At 52.8% G+C, this 22,521-nt stretch overlaps 1 protein-coding gene across 1 annotated transcript; it reads left to right on the top strand.

The window, feature by feature from the left end:
- Window positions 1-635: 635 nt before the first annotated feature.
- Window positions 636-22,230, top strand: DNAI2 (dynein axonemal intermediate chain 2; the record flags this gene model as incomplete). The annotated part of the gene is made up of 12 exons (XM_080826677.1): window positions 636-818; window positions 2,221-2,382; window positions 3,616-3,737; window positions 6,170-6,312; window positions 7,474-7,587; window positions 11,782-11,921; window positions 13,199-13,321; window positions 15,726-15,949; window positions 19,323-19,458; window positions 19,952-20,098; window positions 20,890-21,117; window positions 22,153-22,230. The coding sequence occupies 12 exons, from the start codon at window positions 636-638 to the stop codon at window positions 22,228-22,230; spliced, it is 1,800 nt and encodes a 599-aa protein (XP_080682803.1).
- Between the last annotated feature and the right edge of the window lie 291 nt (window positions 22,231-22,521).

A 22,521-nucleotide genomic window follows, 5' to 3' on the forward strand; every position in this document is an offset into this window, starting at 1 on the left:
GGGTCCCAGCCCCGTCATGGTTGGAGGGATGTAGAGGAAAGAGCCTCCAGTGGGGCCCCCAGGCGTGGCGGAGGGTAGAGTCAAGTCGCTTAAAGCTCTAGGAAGGCAGCTGTGGACAATCAGGTGGTTGGGTGGGCGTTTGCGGAGAGGCCTGGGGCTCTCAGATCCATGTGACGTATAGGCAGGTCCAGCACGTGACAAGGAATTTAGTCCAACATGATTGCCTCAATATTTCTTCCTGCCCCCCCAAAACCATATTAGCTCAGTAAACAGTACTGTTTGGTGAGTAAGGGCAGTGGAGTCAGGCAGAGTGGCTGGACCCCTTATGAGCCATATGATCCCAGGCAGGACACTCAGCGTGTCTCTAAGTATGAGATGCCTCCAAGTCAAATGGGGATGCTATTGTCCACCTCAGCGCAAATGCAGGAACGGAACCAGATATAACGTACGTAGTCATTAATCAATAGATGGTTTTTTTTAAAATGCAGATGTGGCTTCTTAACAAATCCCCTAGGACTGCTCCCCTCAATCAGACTGGGAACCTGGAACCATCCCTGCAAGGGGAAGCAGCCAGGTGGGGCCCCTAACCCACACCTCTCTCTGCCCCCCGCGCCCGCCCCACAGCGACTGGGACCATGGAGATCGTGTACGTGTACGTCAAGAAGCGAAGCGAGTTTGGGAAGCAATGCAACTTCTCAGACCGCCAGGCCGAGCTGAACATCGACATCCCGCCCAACCCTGAGTTGGCCGAACAGTTTGTGGAGCGGAACCCGGTGGACGTGGGCGTCCAGTGCTCCACCAGCATGTCAGAGCACGAGGTGGGACCCAGCCCCAGGGCCCGGGCCGGTGGAGGTGTGATCGGCCAGGGTGGGACAGCGTGACTCCATTCCGGTGACTAGGAGCCAGTGAGAGTGGCCCAGGGTGGGTGCTGGAAGTGTGAGGGCAGAAGGACCGCATGACCCACCACGGTGTCCGGGGCAGGAAAAGACCCCACACCAGCCATTCCCCAGGCCAGGTGAATGTGACTCAGGATGCTGTCTCTCCTGTGGGCTCTGGCCTCACCCCTGAGACCCTTGCTAGAGTCGTCTTAGGCATGTGGCACACCTGGGAGAGGTAAACTGAGGGAGTGGGGATTCGGATCTCCAGGCACCTGCTCCGCTTGTGAACAGGAAATGATAATATGGAAAGTTCTAGTCAGAAGGGCCCCCGTGATAGGAGAGTGGAGGGTCATGGTGCAGTTGGAGCTCCCTGCCTGTCTAAAGGGGAGGGTGAGCCACCTTGATTGTGTCAGGCGCTGCTGAGAGAAAACGAGTTTGGAGAGAAGCCACTTGGTCATGTCCCAGATCAACCCAGTGAAAATCACACTTGATTTGGCCAAACACAATTCATGGGCAGCTCCAGTTCCTCCCAGCTCAAACGCACTGAGTTCCTTGCTCTCCCGGGGCTCACTGCTATCATGGGGACTGGGGGGCATTGTCCTTGGAGTAGCCAAATAAACAGGATGGCCTTAGGGTCTCCACCCCATGATGACTAGTTGCTTTTGCAAGCCCTGGCCTAGAAAGGAAAGAAGAGGAGTGACTGCTTCCTGGGTCTGGGGTCTCCATTTGGGGTGATGAGAAAGTTCTGGAACTAGACAGCGGTGATGGTGGCACAACATCAGGAATCTCCTTAATGCCACAGAACTGTACATTTTTAAATGGCTAAAGTGATAAATTTTGTACGTATTTAACCACAATTTTAAATGGGGGGGCATAGAAAGGAGGCAAAGTGGCAAGTTTAAGGGGTAAACTATGACTGTCCCTACCGTCCTCCCCGCCACAGAGAACATGCAGAGCAATCCCTCCCTCTCCATCGTTTCCATCTTTCAGTGCCCGTGACATTGCACAAGGTAAGGCACAGCAGGCTCACTCACTTCTTTTCCTCTGGGATCGCACAGAACTAATGGTGGGCTCCTCTGGTCCATTAGGGTTTAGATCAAGTCAGAACTGGATTTCCCACGGCCAGCAGCGTCGCAAAGCTGCTAGCTCCGTAGGGCAGCACTTCCGTGGCCACCTGTGACCATCTGAGGACCAGAAATTTCCTTGCTGGAACCTGACCGTATTGCGGCTTTGGCCAGGGGATCCTCTCCAGGGGACAGGGGGCCTGGGATGCTGGTCGGAGGTCATGGCCTCATGTTAACACCTGGAGCAAGCGTGCTCTCGCCCGCACCTCTCTGTTCAGGCCAACACGGAGCGGTTTGAGATGGAGACCCGGGGGATTAACCACGTTGAGGGGGGCTGGCCCAAGGATGTGAACCCCCTGGAGCTGGAGCAGACGATCCGGTTCCGGAAGAAGGTGGAGAAGGATGAGAACTACATCAACGCCATCCTGCAGCTGGGTTCGGTGAGGCTTCCTGCAGCTCCAGCCATCACTCCGGCTCCCCGCCCGCATGTGAAGCCCCGGGCTCGCCTGGCGCTGTGCTCGGCTCCTGTGGTTACTAGGGGCAAGAGCACTGACTGCCTTCAAGAACCTTCTATCGGGGAGCAGGCAGACCAAAGGGAAGGCGGGAGGGTGCGAGGGCTGGACAGGCTGTAGGAGGAGTGTGACAAGAGCTCCTCTTGAGCAAAGAGGACCCCAAAGAACCCCACCCAGCAGCCACCTGCCAATAGGGATCATTCGTTCATTCAGCACATTTGGACTGAGCCTCTAGCCTCTGCCAGGCACAGCAGAGATTGCAAGAATGAATTGCAAAAAAAATTGCAAAAAGTTCCATACATCCTGCCCCAAAGAGTTTACAATCCCCTGGAGGTCAATGACAAAAACAGAGATAGCGCCCTATAAGGTAGAAGACATGCTGTAAGATGAGGGATGAATTTGCTGTTTCGTTCCTTAAGGCAGGAGATTTGACTTCTTGCTGAAGGGATCAGGGAAGGCTTCCTGAAAGAGGAATCCCTTGAGCTAGGCTTTTCCTTGCTGGGCGTCTGGGGAAATGGTGAGGGCCTTCTGGGTTGCAGAACCAGAACATGGGTGTTGTCTATGAAGCAATCACCAATTCTGTTTGGCTAGAGCAGTGTTTCTTCACCCCCTTTTTTTTTCATTGTTGTCCCCAATGAGCCTTTTTAGACATTTTTTTCCTAATTGCCTCCCCCCTGAAATTTTAAGCTTTTTTTTTATTTTTTAAATTTTATTTATTTATTTGTCAGAGAGAGAGTGGGAGAGAGAGTGAGCGAGCATAGGCAGAGGCAGAGGGAGAAGCAGGCTCCCCGCCAAGCAAGGAGCCTGATGCGGGACTCGATCCCAGGACGCCGGGACCATGACCTGAGCCGATGGCAGCTGCTTAACCAACTGAGCCACCCAGGCGTCCCTCCCCCCTGAAATTTTAATGCCATATGTACATTGTTTATGAACTCTATGTATATCTGTGCATTCTACATAGAAAGTAATATTATTTTACCCCCCAAAACCAATTTTCACCCCCTTGGAGGCGATGGTGGCCCCATGGAGAAGGTATGGATGGGCAGAAAAAATAAGAAAGACCACTGGGTATGTCTTGTCCCTCCCAGACTCCATCCCAGTCCTGGTCAGGCTGCAGGGACCTCCCTTTCCCACTAAGAATTCCCGATGTGTCCTCCTCAGATCATGGAGCACTGCATCAAGCAGAATAATGCCATTGACATCTACCAGGAGTATTTTGATGACGAGGACGAAGTGGAGGTGACAGAGGAGGCCCCTTCAGCTAAAACCATCAACGTTTTCAGGTACCTCTCTAGCTAGGCAGATGTCTGGCTGATCTCTGTCACCCCTGCGGGTGGGTGCTTCCAAAGGTCACTCCTTGCCGATCACTCCATGCCATGGGTACAATGCCATCTGTGCTCCGATCTTGGTAAGAAGCAGAGCCTTAGAACACCCAGCAGCCAACAGGTCCTTACCTCGGGGTAAGGTCTGGTTGATGGAAAAGGAAGACAGACTCGAGGGAAAGACTAAAGCAATTCGCAAAGCTGCGTGCAAGTCTAGTTGACTCGTGCAGGGCAGAATGAGCACAAAGTACAGGACATCCGTGACCCAGCAGCACTGTGGGCAAACAGGCCCCTCATCCCACACTCATGGGAGTGTGCCTGGTAATGACCTCCAAGGACAGCAGTTTGACAACAGGACTTTGTCCTGTAGATACGTGTGTGTGGAATCACTGTGTGTGTGGACATTCACTGCAGCGGGGCGTGGGCTATAGCCAAAGACGGGAACCAAGCTAAATCCATCGGTAGAGGACTGCTTCTAGCAATTCTGGTAGACCTACACAGTGGAATACCATGCAGCCATCAGAATGAAGGAGGCAGCCCCTTCCATGACAAGATTTACTTTGTGAAGCCAAACCAGAGCAAACAATGTGCAGAACAATATGTAGGGTAGCACTGTTTTTTGTTAAATACACACACACACACACACACATACACACACACACACACACCCCTGCGATTTTGGAAGTGGCTAGCCTCAAATGCCAACTCTGGGGGATTCATTGTGCTACCGTGCCCCTCTGAGCGTTCTGGGAATTACTTGATCCTGTCCCAACTCAACTAGGAAGGACCCTTTTGTGATCCAGGTCTGGTCGTGATGTGCGAACCAGGACCAAGGGCTGAGAGGAGAGGGTCCAGGGTGGGGTGGGGGCTGTCCCAGCCTCCTGGGGTCTGACCTTCCATAGGGACACCTTAGGAGGATGATGGGTTAGACATCATCCCATCCCAACCTCTACGTTTGACAGATGAGGGGACTGACCCCAGGGAGGGGATGGTGCTCAGGACGCATGGTGGGTGGGTGACCCAGTCAAGGATGGGACTCTGGTCTTCTGGATCCCAGCCTGCACTCCTCTCACTCTAACAGGAAGTGGAGGAATCCGGGGGTGAGAAAGTAACTTGGCTTTCCACTTTCCTTTGTTCCTTCTGATTTCTTGAAGGACAAAGTCTCAGTTGGGACCTTTTCTACTTCTTACTCATTCTGCTTCCTGCCCCCCCCCTTTTTTTTTAAATTAAGAGTTTATTTTTCAGAGCAGTTCCAGGTCCACAGCAAAACTGATTAGAAAGAACAGAGAGTTCCCACATGCCCCCTCCTCCCTGCACCCCCACAGCCTCCCTGCCATCAACGCCCCGGCCCAGAGTGGGGCCTTTGTCACCATCATGAACCACTGTTCTGATACAGCACCATAACCTGGGAGGCTTACAAACAACAGAAGCTTCTTTCTCACAGTTCTGAGGCCGGAAGTCCCAGATCAGGGTGGTCAGGCTCTGCGCCAGGTGAAGACCCACTTCCTGGTTCACAGGCCGCCATGTTCTCACTGAGAACTCACATGGCAGAAGGGGTGAGGCAGCTCTCCGGACCCCCTTTATCAGGGGCTAATCCCATTCTGAATGGCTCAGGACCGAATTACCTCCCACAGCCACCCCCCAATACCATCACACTGGAGAGGAGGTTTCAACCTATGAACCTGGAGGACACAACAGTCAGTCTGTAACACCCCCAAATCCACCGTTTGCCTTAGGGTTCACTCCTTGTGCTCTAGCCTCCGTAGGTTTTGACAAATGTATCCTACAGAATGGTTTTACTGCCCTCAAAGTCCTGGGTTCCACCTATCCATCCCTCCCTACCCCCAAACATTTGACCAACGCTTGACCTCTTTACTGTCTCCGTGTGCTCCAGAATGTCACATAGCTGGAATCATACAGTTTTGTGGTCTTTCACAGACTGGTTTCCTTCGCTTAGTATTTTTTATTTCCATGGGTTTAGTGTTTATCATTGCCTTCTGTTTATGGCTGGCGAGGGTGGATTTTTGATTAAGAGAGTCCTCTAAACTTTGATCTTAAAATAAATTTCTCCGTGGGACATCTGGGTGGCTCAGTTGGTTGAGCATCCGACTCTTGGTTTTGGCTCAAGTCATGATCTTGGGGTCGTGAGATCAAGCCCCGTGTTGGGCTTGGCACTGGGCATGGACCCCTGCTTGGGATTCTCTCTCTCCTTCTCCCCTGTGCCCCTCCCCGCCCCCGCTCTCTCGCTCTCTCGCTCTCTCTCTGTCTCTCTCTCTCTCCAAAAAAAAAAAAAAAGTTTTCATAAAGATATAATTGAGTAAATAAGAAGTAAAGAGGTGTGGGAAGTCTTCAACCTCCATTCTAGTCTTCTGCCCTCTTGCTCTCCTGTAAAGGGACCCCCAAGAGATCAAGCGGTCAGCCACACACCTCTCCTGGCACCCCGATGGCAACAAGAAGTTGGCGGTGGCATATTCTTGCTTGAATTTTCAGCGGGCGCCTGAGGGCATGAGCCACGAATCATACATCTGGGACCTGGGTGAGAAGTGGGGGAGTCCAGGTGGCCGGCGGGGGGGAGGGGTGGGCAGAAGTGCACAGGAGTGGAACCTTGAAACTGCAGACCAAGGACTCTCACAGGGCTGGTCCCTCAAAGGAAGGGACCAAGGACCCCAGGAAGACGCTCATTCCTTCCCTGTCTGGGTTCAGACGCAGCCAAACCAGAGCCATATCAGAAGCAGGAAACTCCCTTCACTTTCAGATCCTTGATCAGGGCACTCAAGACCAGACACCAGCAAATCCCAATTCAGACAGGCTCCCCTCCGTGCCACCTTTCCTGGCATCTGTCCTTTACCCATGGCCAGGAGGAGCAGTGTGTCCACTTGGGAGCATAGACCCGTTGTCTCTCTCTAAGAGCATGAGCTTGGCCGGGAGCCAGCATTGGGGGCTACACACGGTCAGATGTCCCTTCACTGTCACCACTGTGAAAATAAACGTTAGCTGCTACGAGTAAGTATAGGTGTCAAGCTCAGAACTGAGCACACAACACTCTTGAACGACACAACAAATGCTTACAACCCTGGGGGCTGTTCTCCACCGTTAGACCCCTTACACAGACAAAGAAACTGGTTTGGAGAAATCAGGGAGAATTGGTTTTATGTAAAAACCTTGTGGTCAAACCTGTTTTCCTACCAAACCCACAAAATGGACACACACACAGACACATGGACACATACACACACACAACACACACTACTGATTACCAGAGAGAAAACCACCAGACGAGCCGTTAGGGTCAAGAGTTCCAGATTCTGGTCACCAGGGCCCAGAGTTTGCAGCCTGGAGGAAGACAGGGACGGGGGTCGGGGGAGGTTTCCAGGCTGCCCCTCGCCACCTCTTACTTCTAGCAGTGTTAAACTGTTTGACCCTGTCCTTCGCTTTCTAGACCATTGTCCCCAAATGGGACCATTTCTTGTGTGTGTGTTTGTTTGCTTGTTTTTTAAAGATTTTATTTATTTATTTGACAGACAGAGATCACAAGTAGGCAGGGAGGCAGGCAGAGAGAGAGGGGGAAGCAGGCTCCCTGCTGAGCAGAGAACCCGACGCGGGGCTCGATCCCAGGACCCCGAGATCATGACCTGAGCTGAAGGCAGAGGCTTTAACCCACTGAGCCACCCAGGCACCCTGTTTGTTTGTTTTATAGAAAACCCCAACAGGCCTGAAATTGTCCTGAAGCCATCTTCTCCTCTTGTCACCTTGGAGTACAACCCTAAAGATTCCCACGTGCTTCTGGGAGGCTGCTACAACGGGCAGCTAGGTAAGGAGGGGCCCAGCCCCCGCCGCTGTCCACCAGGGCCCACATGCCTGCTGGGCCTCCTGCGGGGCACAAAGGGGTGGGGACTTCCCACAGGGGATGGGCTCCAGACATCCGGGTGGGTCGGGGTTTGCTGATAGCTCAGCTGGGTCTCCAGTCGTAATAGTTCAAGGAGGTCTGAAACCAGTTCAGAATAAAAAGTTTTAAGAAAATTATAGGTCAAGTATAAAGTCAAGGAGCATTCACCACCCACCTGCCCCAGCTGGGATAGAGTAGCTAGGGGGCAGAGGGATAATGAGAGGGATAATGAGACCTGTGAGGAGCTCCGTCTCAGGAAAGGCAGGCAGAGACACCTGGGGATGGGTGTGAGTGATTCCCACCATGCACAATGAGTGGTGACACGTTCCCTCCTCCTTTGATGATCAGGAGCATTTGGTACGAATTCTTTAAATGTTCAGTAGAATTCACCGATGAGGGCATCTGGTCCTTCCTTACAGGAAGTTAAAAATTGCTAATGCAGGGGCGCCTGGGTGGCTCAGTTGGTTAAGCGGCTGCCTTCGGCTCAGGTCATGATCCCAGCGTCCTGGGATCGAGTCCCACATCGGGCTCCTTGCTCGGCAGGGAGCCTGCTTCTCCCTCTGCCTCTGCCTACCACTCTGTCTCCCTGTGCTCGCTCACTCGCTCTCTAACAAATAAATACATTTTTAAAAAAAATAAAAAAAAATTGCTAATGCAGGGGCGCCTGGGTGGCTCAGTGAGTTAAAGCCTCTGCCTTCGGCTCAGGTCATGATCCCAGGGTCCTGGGATCGAGCCCCACATTGGGCTCTCTGCTCGGCAGGGAGCCTGCTTCCTCCTTTCTCTCTCTGCCTGCCTCTCCACCTACTTGTGATCTCTGTCAAGTAAATAAATAAAATCTTTTAAAAAAATCTTTAAAAATTGCTAATGCAATCTCTTTTTTAATTAATTAATTCATTGATGGATGGATTAGAGAGTACAAGCTGGGGTAGGGGCAGAGGGAGAGGGAGAGAGAGAATCCCAAGCAGACTCTACACTGAGTGTGGAACCTGATGTGGGGCTTCATCTCACAGCCCTGAGATCATGACCTGAGCCAAAACCCAGAGTCAGAGGGTCAGCTGACTGAGCCACCCACACACCCTCTAATGCATCCTCTTCATTTGTTCTGGATTGCTCCACACTTTCCAGGTCTTCTCAAATCAGTTTTGGTAGTTCCGTTCCCCTTTCTTTCTGTTTCTCAGATGGGTCATCTCAAATGACCTCCCTCCAGCTCAGGGGGGTCTTCTGCCTGCTCACGTAGGTTGCTGAGCCCCTCCACTGAATTGTCATTTCAGTGAACATATTTTTTCAACTCCAGAATTTCTATTTTGTTCTTCCTTTTAAAAAGAATTCCTCTCTCTTGGGGTGCCTGGGTGGCTCAGTCAGTTAAGCGTCTGCCTCTTGATTTCAATTCAGGTCATGATCTCAGGGTCATGGGATTGAGCCCCACATCAAACTCCTGCTGAGCATGAATTCTGCTTGAGATTCTCTCTCTCTCTCCCTGTCCCTCTACCCTTCCCCTGCTCATGCTCTCTCCCTATCATCATCATCATCATTATCATCGTCATCTCTAACTCCTTATTGATACTTTTTCTTTAGCAAGATATCATTCCCATACTTTCCTTTACTTCTTTAGATACGGTTTCCTGTAGTTCTTTGAACATCCTTAAAATCAATGATGTAAAGTCTTTGTCCAATAAGTCCCACAGCTGGGCCTCCTTGGGCTCAGTCTCTATGTATTGCCTTTTTCCCTGTGTATAGGCCATATTTTCTCATTTCTTTGTATATCTTGTAATTTTTTGGTTGGAAATTACTCTCTTTACATAATACAATGTGACAACTTTGGAAATCAGACCCTATATCTGCCCAGGGTTTGTTTTCGTTGCTGTTTGTTGTAGTGGTTCATTGCTTCAGTGAATTTTCTGAACCAGTTTTGTGAAGTCTGTACTCTATCCTCAAGCACCTGCAGCCAACCAGTCTTTGCTGAGAGCCCCCGTGTGCCTGTTTGAGCATGCCTGCGACACTCAGCCAGGCAGCTGCCGGCCCTGCTTGAGCCTCTGCGCAGAGCCTCAGAGTCCGCCAGAGGCAGAGGCATAGGCCCTCCCTTGTTCTTCCCTGAAAGTGTGCACAGCTCTGGGCATGCATGCAGCCATGCCCAGGCAGGTGGCCTTCCAGATCTCCAGGAATATGTTGGAGCTTTTCAAAGCTCCTCTGGACATCTTGTTCTCCATGCTTACCTTTTAAGCTTTGTGATTAGTTTGCTGTTGGCCCACCTTCAGGAAGCTGCAAAGTTAATCAGTTGCCTGTAATTATCATCGTTTTCAATAGCTGCCTCCATAATAAGACATTTTTTCACTCATCAAGCTCCAAGTCAAGTCGAATACAGACAACTTGCAGGAGAACCACCAGGCAGGTCAGACAGTCGCGGTTCTTTGGACGGGAGACTCTGAATGAGCTCTGGCTGCATTACCCCTCTTGTGGCTGCCCAGCTGCAGATTTTTACCAGGAAGGTGGAATGTTTTTTTTATTTTTTTGAGGCTGCCCCGTGGGACCCGGAGAGTGTGGGGTCTTAACTTGAGCAAGTTAAATTGCCCCAAAACTCACTGTCCTTACTAACATTCAGCTTTCTCCTGAACACTCTCTGGATGGCTGCAAACTTTTGGCTAATTTGTTCTGAAAGAGTTGACCGATAATTTTTGCCAGTTTTCTCATTGCTTTTATGGAGGAAGAGATTTTCAGAGGTCCTTAGGCTGCTGATTTTGCTGATGAAATACCCAGAAAACTGGTTTTTGGATCCCTGGGGAGCTTGGAAGGATGCTGCCCACATGGGTCCTGCCTGCCTGCCTGCCCTCCACCTCTGGCCCCCAGACAGCAGATGCTCAGCTTCTGTGGCTGCATCCCAGACCTGACTTGACCTTGGCCCTAAAAAGTGCTCCCTACCCTCCTCCTTCACATGTTCTCTTCCTTCCCCTTCTTTCTCCCAGAGTGGGAGCTGGATGGCAGGGAAACTTCTTAGACACTCTACTGAGGCCTCTGACTACTGCCCCTCAGGCCTGCTGCCTCCTCCCCGGGATCAGTCATGGGATCCCACAAGTCTCCTGCCAAATTACCTGATGCCAGGGCTCTAGAAAACAAACAGAGCCACTGTGCATGATTTATTCAGGAGCCTTGCCTCGCTCATTATTCATAACCCCTTTCATAACCCCAGAACAGCCTGGGGTTTGGGGGCTCTGCTGCCTGTGGGAGGGGCTGCTGGGGGACCTACCCTCTACCCTTGAGCACTGCTCTGCCCAGACCAAGCAAACTTGTCTAAAAAAGCCCATATCTGGGCCAGGCTGCTCCAGGGGCAAATGCCTTGGAGTTCAATTCCATAAATCAAAACATGGATCGTGTTTTTGTTGATTTCCTAGAAATAGCTCTGGGTAATAGAGTGGGTCCTTGCTGCACACTCATGGTAAAATGAGAACACAATCTGTCAAGACAGAAACTAGATAAGTTTCAAAAGTAAAGCAGCAGAGGTGAAGCCCCAGTAATGAGTGTGAGTAAAGGGTCTGTGAGTTGCATTCCCATCTCTCAGCAGGGGCAGCCAAGGTGTGGAAGATAAGAGGGAAGGAGTGTATGTAGCAGGAGAGATTTGCCTCAGTGTTCTTACTTTCAGGAGCCTTTCTCTGGGGGTGGAGACACTCTTCTCTCTGGCTGTATATATTGTCTCATCCTAGGCTCATCCTCAGTCTGTACTCCTTCTCACTCTTTCCAGGAAGCTTGCCCTGACCACCCCCACGTGTCCCTCACCAGACTGATCCCAGCATGAGCTGTGCTTGCACCATCCCCTTTCCTGCCTCTCAAGGACAGGGACTGTCTTATCCCAGAGGCTTCCCAAGGGTCTAGTATGGTGCTCAACACATAGTAGAGGCGCAACAGAAATGAGTGAAGCTTGCACTCTGGGAGTCTTCCCATAGAGATTGTGTGTGAACTTCAAGGGTCGGTAGGAAACTCAGGCAGGTTGGGACCAAGCCCTGATTCTGAAAAACCACATTCCTGCCAAACCAAGAGAAACAGCATCCCTCCATCACCTCTCCCTGTAGCCGGAAAGGGAGTTTGGGCTTCCGTTCACTTTCCCCTCGTTCTGTCCCCCACCCCCAGCCTGTTGGGACACCCGTAAGGGCAGCTTGGTGGCAGAGCTGTCCACCATTGAGTTCAGCCATCGAGATCCTGTGTATGGCTCCATCTGGCTGCAATCAAAGACAGGAACTGAATTCTTCTCGGCATCCACAGATGGGCAGGTACTGGCCGGCCACTGTGGGGGGCAGGGTTGTGGGGAGCAATGACACTTCCCTGGCTCCCCTTCAAAATCCCGGGGTGGGGGGCACCTGGGTGGCTCAGTGGGTTAAAGCCTCTGCCTTTGGCTCAGGTCATGATCCCAGGGTCCTGGAATCGAGCCCCGCATCGGGCTCTCTACTCAGTGGGGAGCATGCTTCCTCCTTTCTCTCTCTCTGCCTGCCTCTCTGCCTACTTGTGATCTGTCAGTCAAATAAATAAAATCTTTTAAAAAAAAATCCCAGGGGGAACGTTTCCTTTTGCATTTTATTTTAAAATTACAGAGTAAGTAATGCATGCACATGGGACAAAATCCAAAAGGTACAAAATGGCAGAGAGGGAAACATCTTCCTCCCACATCTTCCCACAAGCCTCCCAGACTCCCTTCCCGTAGGCACCCACCTGCCTCAGCTTCTTATGACTGCCTTCAGGGATAGTCTCTGTATACAGGAGCAAATACATCCATCTTCTTCACTGTCTTCCTGCACACCTTACACGTAGGTAAATATCTGCACTTGATATTTTTCATTTGGTCTATCCTGAAGATGGTTTTATACTTCATAAAACACTGCCCCGTGCCCATTAAGAACTTCATTAGGGGGGTGCCTGGGTGGCTCAGTCAGTTAAAGATCTGACTCTTGATCTCAGCTCAGGCCTTGATCTCAGGGTCATGAGTTTGAGCCCTGCATGGGGCTCCACACTAAGCATGGAGCCTACTTAAAAAAAAAAAAAAAGAACTGCATTGGCTATGCCATAATTTATTTAAATGGATTTCAATGTGTTGTCATTCTAAGAATAATTTAGCAAAGAGTGTACTTGTATATAGGTTTTGGCACACGTGTGAAGGCACACCTATGGCATACGGTGGGATTTCTGGATAAAAGCATGTGGGCATTTACAACATTGCTACGTATTGCCATATTGTGGGGAGGCTTTAAGAGTTCAGATCCCAGAGCCCACATTGGGCGATTTTGATGCAGTAAGTTCTGGAGTGAGGCCCCAGTTTCTAGATTTTACGAAGCTTGCCTGTAACACTGATCATCAGCCAAGTTTAAGACTGTGGGCCAGAGTGGTGGTTCTCCAAAGCATGTTTGTCCTGCAGGTCGCTAGGCACCTCTAATACCCGCCCCTTTGGTCCCAGTGATGGACCCCGGGAAGGTGGTGGGGGATGGGGGGTAGGGAAGACAAAAGCCAGGAGAATCGAGGCACCTCTGGTCTCACAGTTGCCCTGTCCTCCCATCAGGTCATGTGGTGGGATATCCGAAAGATGAGCGAACCCACCGAGGTGGTGATCCTGGACATTACCAGAAAGGAGAGGTTGGAGAACGCCTTGGGGGCCATCTCCCTGGAGTTCGAGTCCACTTTGGTGAGTGTCTCAGCTCTTCCTTCCCCAGCTTTCCATCGCTGGGGCAGCCAAAGCGGAGGGCAGGGCAGGCCAGGACTACCATGTGCACGTGGCAGCTCATGGAGGGCCGTCCCTCCCTCCCGCCGTCATCCTGGACCTATGTGGCCTTTCCAAGGACTCTCCAGCAGGGGGCAGCAGAGCTTCTTGCGGAAAGAAGCCAAGCCCTCTCATTCACACAAAGTCACTGGCTAGGGGCCCCCGTGGAGCAGAAGGCAAGCTTTGGCAGAGGACAGGATTCCAGACAGGCCTCACTCTGTGGGAAGAGCCCTGCCCAGGACCAACAAGGAGAGGCCACGCTCTGGCCCTGCCTCGTGTGGGTCGCTTGACTTTCTGAAGGGAAGGAAGAGATATTGGGGAAGCAAATGAGGTCAGAGGAGGCTCCTTGGAAAACCAGAGCACAGGCATGATTACAGTACTAGCGACGGGAAAGGATGGTAAAGAAATATCGAAGCTGGGGCGCCTGGGTGGCTCAGTGGGTTAAAGCCTCTGCCTTCGGCTCAGGTCATGATCCCAGGGTCATGGGATCGAGCCCCGCATAGGGCTCTCTGCTCCGCAGGGAGCCTGCTTCCTCCTCTCTCTCTCTGCCTACTTGTGATCTCTGTCTCTGTCGAATAAATAAAATCTTAAAAAAAAAAAAAAAGAAATATCGAAGCTGAGCATTAATATGAATGTGTCAGAGGGCAGAAGCTTCTGGAAGCAGCAAACGAATATCCCCCCTCCCCCACCTCCAAAGCAAGAGAACAGTTTTCCCCAGATGACTCTCTGCCTTGGGCTGGTTCCTAGTTTATGTCTTGCTGAAGCCCAGGCCTGGCTCCCGCTGGGGATTATCCCTTGTTTGCTCTCAGGTCATGTGACATCATTCCCAGGCCCTTGGGGCGTGGAGGTGCTCTGGCCTCACCCCTGCCCTGGGAGTCCTCACCCAAGGCTGGGGAACCAGCTGGTGAGATGAGGTAGAAGACAAGTTAACAGACCCCCACCACTGGGCGTGGTAGTCACGGCAGAGAGGACGCAGAAAAGCCTTCTGTCCTGAAACCAGGGGTGTCTAGAGTAAGTGCTGGATGTGGTGACGGTGCCACCACTAGTCCCCAGCGCTCCCCAGGCTTGCAGCTGAGCGCAGGCCGTGTGCCGGACGCTAGTAACGGTCTTGCGTGATGAGCTTTCGTCCTCACACACGACGGTCTTGTGAGGTGATGTTATTATCCCTACTTTCCAGATAAGCAGATGAGTCTTAGTGGGGAAGTCACGCGCTCTAGAACACGGAGCCCCCCGGGCTCAAACCCAGGGCTCCGACTCCAGGCCCAGGCTCGCCAGGCCAACCCCACCAAGAAGCCTGAGGCTGGTGGCATGGCGGCCCATCCGGATCCGGGCACTACTCCCCGAGACTGGCTTGCAGGAGCCCCGCGGTCTCCTTCATTACTCACGCTGCTGGGCCTTTCAAGCTGTGTCTCTTCACTTTCCTTTGACCCCCAACCTGGAGTCCAGTTGTTTCTTTTCTTTTCTTTTTTTTTTTTTAAGATTTTTTTTATTATAATTTTTTATTTTTTATTAACATATAATGTATTAAGACATTTATTTATTTATTCATCTGAGAGGGAGAGAGAAAGTGCATGTGCACACGCGTGGAGGAAGGAGCCAAGGGAGAGGGAGAGAGAGAATCTCAAGCAGATTTCCCGCTGAGCGTGGAGCCCCATGCAGAAACCGATCGACCTCATGACCCTGAGATCATGACCTGAGCCAAAATCAAGGGTTGGACACTTAACCCACTGAGCCACCCAGGTGCCCCCTGTCTTCCTGTGTAAAGCCATGAACTTCCTTCCTTTTTAAAGCCAAACGATCTTCCACTGTGTACAGAGCCCAGCCCGTGCGACCGTCCAGTGTCACCAGGGTTAGGACACTTGAGTTGCTTTTATCTCTTCGCCTCTGAGAATAAAGGTGCTAGGAACAGGGGAGCGCAGTAGAGCCCCGTTCTGCAGGGAGCGGCTGGAGGCTGGGTGAGGGGCCTTTCTAGACTCAGGCTTTACACGCTTTATCCTTTGAGTCATTCACTTTACCTAGAAACAGACAATTCAGGATCTGTATGGCAAAATGCCTCGTGGACACAATGGTGCTCCGTGAAGAGGTGTTCATCACGTGGGTGCTGATGAGTCTCCCCAGGACCAGAGGAGTCAAGAGGGCTCCGTTAAGATGGGGCGCCCTGGCACGAGTTCTCACGGCAGTGGGGGTCTGATGAAGCTGGAAAGGGGGAGACAGCTCCTTAGCAGGGGCTGTGAAACAGCCTGAGCAGAGACTTAAACCAAACGCCCTCCCAGCCCCGAGCTGACGTTTCATGGTGCCTTCTGCTCCTGTGTCACCCATCCCCCCACAGCCAACCAAGTTCATGGTGGGCACCGAGCAGGGCATTGTCATCTCCTGCAACCGCAAGGCCAAGACGTCAGCCGAGAAGATTGTGTGCACCTTCTCAGGCCACCACGGCCCCATCTATGCCCTCCAGAGAAATCCATTCTACCCGAAGAACTTCCTGACCGTCGGTGACTGGACCGCCCGCATCTGGTCAGAGGACAGCCGGGAGTCATCCATCATGTGGACCAAGTAAGAGGGAGGGTGGGAGGGGACAGAGGGGGCCAGCCCAGGAGTGCCCTGAGCCTCCGTATGCCCACCCATAACATGGAGAGAACGCCCCTCCACACACACCAGAGCTTGGGCTGGGAGCAGCCTAATCCGGCCACTTCATGGAGGAATGTGGTTCCAACAGCCTGGGCTGGTAAGAATAACAGCCTTGGGTTCATTTTCAGGACCTCAGGACAACCCCACAAGTAGGTAGCACAGCTCCTCTTGTCCCTCGTGGTCTGTGTCAGGGGACAGGGCCACGAGGAAGTAGAGCCACTTACTCCTGGTCCCTCAGCCGGCAAGGAGCGGAGGTAGGGTTTGAACCCAGGAAGCTTGGATTAAAAATCCAGACCCCTCAGCAGGACAGCTCCGTGGGTTTCCTCTCCTGGGAGGGTGGGCGCGTAGGAGCAGAGAAGGACAGAGCTGTGAGCTCTGGCGTTGGATCAGAGACGCTTGTGGACTCGCACAGTCTGCCCAGAGGAGAGGCCAAGGGGATGCCATGAGACTGAGCCCCCCAGTGTGGTCCTGCTGCCCCTGGGGGAGCTGGGGAGAGCCACATCCATGGGGATGTTACAGTGTGAGCAGAGCCAAGAGACCAGAGCAGAGGCCTGAGGTGGGGGAACATGTGCTCTCTCAGCCTTCACGTGTGTGGATCTGGGGTTCCCTTCCAGCTCACATGGTCACAGGTCCTGCAGTGTTGGTGCCACTGTGGACCCGGATGGGCATCTTCTTTTCCAGGGGTTCCCAAATCTGGGGGCATCGGGGTCTCCCGGGAGGAGATATTATTATTATTATTATTATTATTATTATTATTATTTTTGACTCTGGACTCCAAGGCTGCTGTATGGGATCTTGCATTTGACTGAGGAATGGGCATGATAAGGATTTCCTCAGGGGCTTTATGATTCTGGCTGCCTTTGCTTTTGGAGCAGAAGTCTGGGCCAATCTCCCTATTCTCCAGAGGGTGCAGAGGGGAACACTTTGTTCCAGGTCCCATGGGGAGTTAGAGGGCTCCACACCACCTACCTGGGTTCTGACTTTTTCATCATATATATATTTTATATACATATGATAAATATGTATATAAAATATAAATAATTGTTCAATATATATATACATATATATTCAACCATTTTTTGGAGGTGTCATTGACATGGAAAAGGCTGTACTGAATGCACACAGGCTCCATGAGTCTGGGGATGAGTTACACGGGTGCAACCATGACCACCATCAGAGCCATAACCATACCCATCACCTCTCTCCTGCCCCCTTTATTATAATTATTCTTATGGGGGGGGATGGTAAGAACACTTAACATGGGTTCTACCCTCTTAGCAAACGTTACTAGTTGCTACAGTGTGGTTAGCTAGAGGCACTACTAGATCACACTAGATCTCCAGGACTTATGTATCCCACATAAATGAAAGTTTGTACCCTTTGACCATCACCTTCCTGTTTTCCTCCTCCCCCACATCCCCAGCCCCTGGCAACCAGAGCTCTACTCTCTTGCTGCTATGAGTTTGACTTTCTTGATTCCACATAGAAGTGAGATCACGAAGTATTTATCTTTCTGGGTCTGGCTCATCTCTCTTAGGATAACTTTCTCTGGGTCCTTCCACGTTGCTGCAAATGGCAGGATCTCCTTTTTTAGGGCTAAATAACATCCCATTGAATTTATAGACCACATTTCCTTTATTTATCCACCGTCTGATGGACACTTAGGTTGTTTCCATCTCTTGGCTGTTGTGAATAATGGTGCAATGAACATGAGGGTGTGGGTATCTCTTTGAGATTCTGATTTTAATTTCTTTGAATAAATACCCAGAAGTGGGGGTGCTGGATTGTTGGCTAGTGCTATTTTTAATTTTTTGAGGCCCCTCTGTGCTGTTTTCCACAGTGGCTACACCAGTTTGCATTCCCAACAGCCGTGCACGAAGATACACTTTTCTCTGTGTCCTCGCCAACACTCTTTCTTGTCTTTTTTTTTTTTTAAGATTTTATTTATTTGATAGAGATTACAAGTAGCAGAGAAGCAGGCAGAGAGAGAGGAGGAAGCAGGCTTCCCGCTGAGCAGAGAGCCTGATGCGGGGCTCGATCCCAGGACCCTGGGATCATGACCTGAGCTGAAGGCAGAGGCTTAACCCACTGAGCCACCCAGGCGCCCCTGTTTCTTGTCTTTTTGATGATGGCCATTCAAACAGGCATGGGGAGCCATCTCCTCGTGTGTGTGGTTTGGTGTTTCTTTTTTTTTAATCTCTTTGTGCTTTTGATTTGTGCTTCCTTGATGATGAGTGATGGTGCGTGGTGAGCACCTTTTCATGAACTTACTGGTCATCTGGATGTCTTCTTTGGAGAAGTACCTGTTCACGCCCATTGCCCGTTTTTTAATCGAGTTACTCCCTATGGAGTTTTTTGGTATGAGCTCCTTATATATTTTGGATATTAACCCTTTATCACATATGTGATTTGCAAATGTTTTCTCCCATTCCTAAGTTATTTTTTCATTTTTCAACTTTGTTGTATAGAAGCTTTTTACACTGATGTACCCCACTTGTCTATTTTTGCTCTTGTTGCTTATGCTTCTGGCTTTATTTCCAAGAAATGGCTGCCAAAGCCAATATCAAGGAGTTTTCCCCACGTTTCCTTGCAGGAATTTTATGGTTTCGGGTCTTGTGTTTAAGTCTTTAACTCATTTTGAGTTGATATTTTGTATTTCTTCCTCATAGCAGAAATCTTCGAAAGTCTAAATCCTACCAAGTAGGAAGTAGAGCACTCTTCCTATGTCAATATTAGGAACTTTTCTGTGCACACTCTTCCTCTGACTCCTTTTCATGAGTCCCGCGGCTGGAAGACTGGGCCTAGATCCAGCGGCATGCGCCTGTTCCCTAGAGCTGTGGGAAAATACCAGTGGCCAGCCCCTTGGCAGGACCGGAGCCTTTTTTTCTTTTTAAGATTGATTGATTAATTGATTGATTTGAAAGAGAAAGATCCTGCAAGCATGGGAGGGGCAGAGGGAGAAGGAGACAAGCAGACTCCCCGCTAAACACAGAGTCCAACGTGGGGCTTGACCCCAGGACCCTGAGATCATGACCTGAGCTGAATCAAGAGTCAGATGCTCAACCAGCTGAGCGCCCCAGGCCCCCCAGGACCATAGCCTTCAAAATGCAGACGGTGAACTGCTGGTGAGCGGGTTGGCATGGCTAGAAGTCAGACACAAGAAAGAACTTCCTGCCCAGCAATGGGTCCCTGGAGACCAGGGAGCCTGGATGAGCAGAGCCATTGCTCGGCAGCCTCTCTGTCTGCCCCCCCCCAACCACAGTAGTCCTTAACCAGTGACACCCCTGGGTCCCCCCAGGTACCACATGGCTTACCTCACCGACGGTGCCTGGAGCCCAGTGAGGCCGGCAGTCTTCTTCACCACCAAAATGGATGGGACCCTGGACATCTGGGACTTTGTGTTCAAGCATTGTGACCCTGCCCTCAGCCTGAAGGTCATGTATATCCCACTCCCCATGCATCGAGGCCTTTGGGGTCTGGTGGCTCAGCAGAATCACCTGGGGGAAATTTAGAAAGAAGAGAGAAGCAGAAGGCCTGGTCTCTCCTCCCATCAGACCTACGCCCCAGGCAGCCCGGGCATGGGCTCCTGGCAGTGGACGCTTCCAACCTACGCTGATGTCATATTTGCATCGCTGGAGCCGAGCCCTGCTGGCTTAGGCCATGGAAGGGCATGGGGTTTGGGACACGGCAGGATGGCCGTGGGGCTGGATGGAGCAGGTGGAGGGTGGGGGGTGGGGGGGTGGATGGTGAGCGAAGGGGGCAAAGGGCTCCGACAACCCATCTCAGAGTGCGACCTTCATTTTGTGAGTCAGGGGAGTCACCGAAGGTGTTTGAACACAGAGCTTGGTGAAGCGCCCCCATCCCCAGGGGCCAGCTCGTCAACGAGTGTCTCCTTCCCCAACCGGGTCTGCCGGGCCCTTCCAACAGGTGTGTGACGAGGCCCTATTCTGCCTCCGGGTGCAGGACAACGGGTGCTTCATCGCCTGCGGTTCTCAGCTGGGGACCACCACGCTGCTGGAGGTCTCCAGTGGGCTGTGCACGCTCCAGAGGAACGAGAAGAACATAGCTTCTTCCGTAAGTGCCCTGCGCAGACCCGGCCCGAGGCAGAACAGGCTAGCCCGAGGAAAACGTCAGGCCCCCCCGCCACCTCCCGGGAAATGCATGGACCTTTGGGGAGGCGGCATGGTGTCCCCCACATGAGCAGGTAAGTGGGGTCAGGAATGTCTGAACTCGCCGTGGCCTGCCCGCACAGCAGCCCCGGGGTGAGTCACCTCACCCCTCCGGGCTTGTCACTGTCTAAGTGGTTTGATAGGTCAGTTTGTCTGGCTTCACAGATGACATCTCTTTGCAAGAGACCCTGTCAAAGGGTCAGAGATGCCCTTAGAGAAGACAGAGGGAAGGCGGGGATCCTGGGGAAGGGTGTTGGGAGGCTGAGATCCGTCACTACACCACCACCCCCCCGCACCCTCTGAGGGACCCCGGCGGCATCTTCCCAGCACCACGGGCACACCGGGGAACTGGAGGCTTGGTGCTGAGGCCCTGGGCCAGCCCCCAGGCTCTGCTGGGACTGTGAGCTCATCCCGAGCAGGTGCTTCTCTGGGCCCAGGGCCCCACAGTGCACAGCTGTAAGGGCGTTCTTCACGCTGCCATCTTTGTTCTGGAAACCCCTCGGAACTGGGCAACTTGGCAGCTCTGCTCCTGCCTCCTGACCTCAATGTCCAGCCCTCCTTTCTTGCCCTTAGCGCTGAGAACAGACCCCTTTGGGGCTGCACTGAGCAAAGAGAAGTCAGCTTGCCCCCACGCTGAAAGCTGGCCGCCGGCTGCTGCCCTCCTCCCACGGGCCTCCCTGTCCCTATGTGCCCCAGATATTTGAGCGGGAGACCCGGCGGGAGAAGATTCTGGAGGCCAGGCACCGGGAGATGCGGCTGAAGGAGAAGGGCAAGGCGGAGGGCAAGGACGACGACCAGAGAGAGGAGGAGACCGCCCTCAACCTGGAGGAACTGGTCGCCAAGGCCGAGGAGGAGTTCTTCGACATCATCTTCACGGAGCTGAAGAAGAAGGAGGCGGAAGCCATCAAGAAGAAGCCAAAGCCTGTAGGGCCCCAAGCGGGGGCACTGGGTGGAAGGGGTCGTGGGGGGAGCCCCAGGCCTGGGTTCCTCCTACTCGCTGACCTTCTGGGTGACCTCGGGCAAGTGGCCTCAGCAAGTGGACCTTAACTTGTCCATCTGGGAAATGGGAGGAATGACTCCCTTCCTCCTGAGAAGTCTTAAGGCTCCAGGTGGACTGCCCCGCTTCCGAGAGACGGGTGGTGGGCTCCTGGGCGTTGACGGAGTGGGCAGGTGGCAGAAGACAGGCAAATGCTCGAAGAGGACAAGCTGGTCCCTTGTCACGCGCTCTTCCCGCTCTGTCTCCCTGCGCTGGGGCCGGGCCCGGCTCTGATGTCTGCGGCTCCTTTTGCATCGGGAAGCATTTGGCTACGAGAGGCTTATGGCAGAGGTGGGACTGGAGTCCCAGCTTTCGGCCCCTCCCGCCCTCTAGCAGGCAGTGCTAACGGTGGCCACCTTCCACGGTGCAATGTACCTGGCAGACAGCAGGCTTGGTGCCGGGGGTCCCGAATGGGGCTCGTCCCGCTGCTCGAACACCCCCTCTTGGAGAACCTGGGCCTCCGCAGGGAGTGCGACGTGCAGAACAACCCCACTCCGGCCTGCCTTTCTCTGAAGTTTTCTGAGATTGGCCAGAAACGCTGGGGTCAGGGCTAAGAAAGCGGTGCGGGGTCCTCACCCCTGTTGTTTCTATTTCGGGACACAGCCCTGCGAGGAATCATGTCCATTTTACAGGTGAGGGGAACAGAGAGACTCCCCGAGGTCACCCAGGAAGCACAGCGACAGACGTAGGACTCGTACCCGAGTCTGTCAGATGCCCTAGACCTTGCCCGCCCACTGCACCCGCCGGCTCGGAGCACCCACTAGGCCGTCGAGGCCACGGAGCTGGTAGCGGTCTCCTGAGCACCCAGCAGCCCAGGCCTCCACCGGCGGCTGTTGGCCTCAGGAGGTTAACTTCCCAGGGTGCAGGGGTGACCTGCCCCCCGCCCCCACAGTGACTCTGCACTGTTTCCGCAGCCACATCAGGGTGTGGAGGCAGATGAGGAGATGGAAGGGGAGGACCGAGGGGAGGAAGACGACGACCGCGCTGAGACCCCGGCCTAGAAGGGTCAGGCCAGCCTTGCCCGCGGCCCCACTCGCTCTGCACCTCCGTTTCCCTCCGTTTCCTGGCACAGCGCTGGCTTCGCAAGTGGGCACCGAGTGCCTCCCTTAAAGCGTCAACAGAGGGAGGGCTGGGGGAGCAGAGGGGCCCTGACGCGACCCGACGCCCCACAAAGGGTGGGACTGAGCCCTGTCCCACGGGACCTGTTGGAGGGAGGGAAGGGACAGGCCTCATGGCTGAGCTGGGGGCTCCTCCTCTCAGCTAGCCGAGCACACCCTGCCTTTCAGCCAGGC

Source organism: Martes martes, assembly GCF_963455335.1.
Source record: "Martes martes genome assembly, chromosome: 16".
Classification (NCBI taxonomy): domain Eukaryota; kingdom Metazoa; phylum Chordata; class Mammalia; order Carnivora; family Mustelidae; genus Martes; species Martes martes.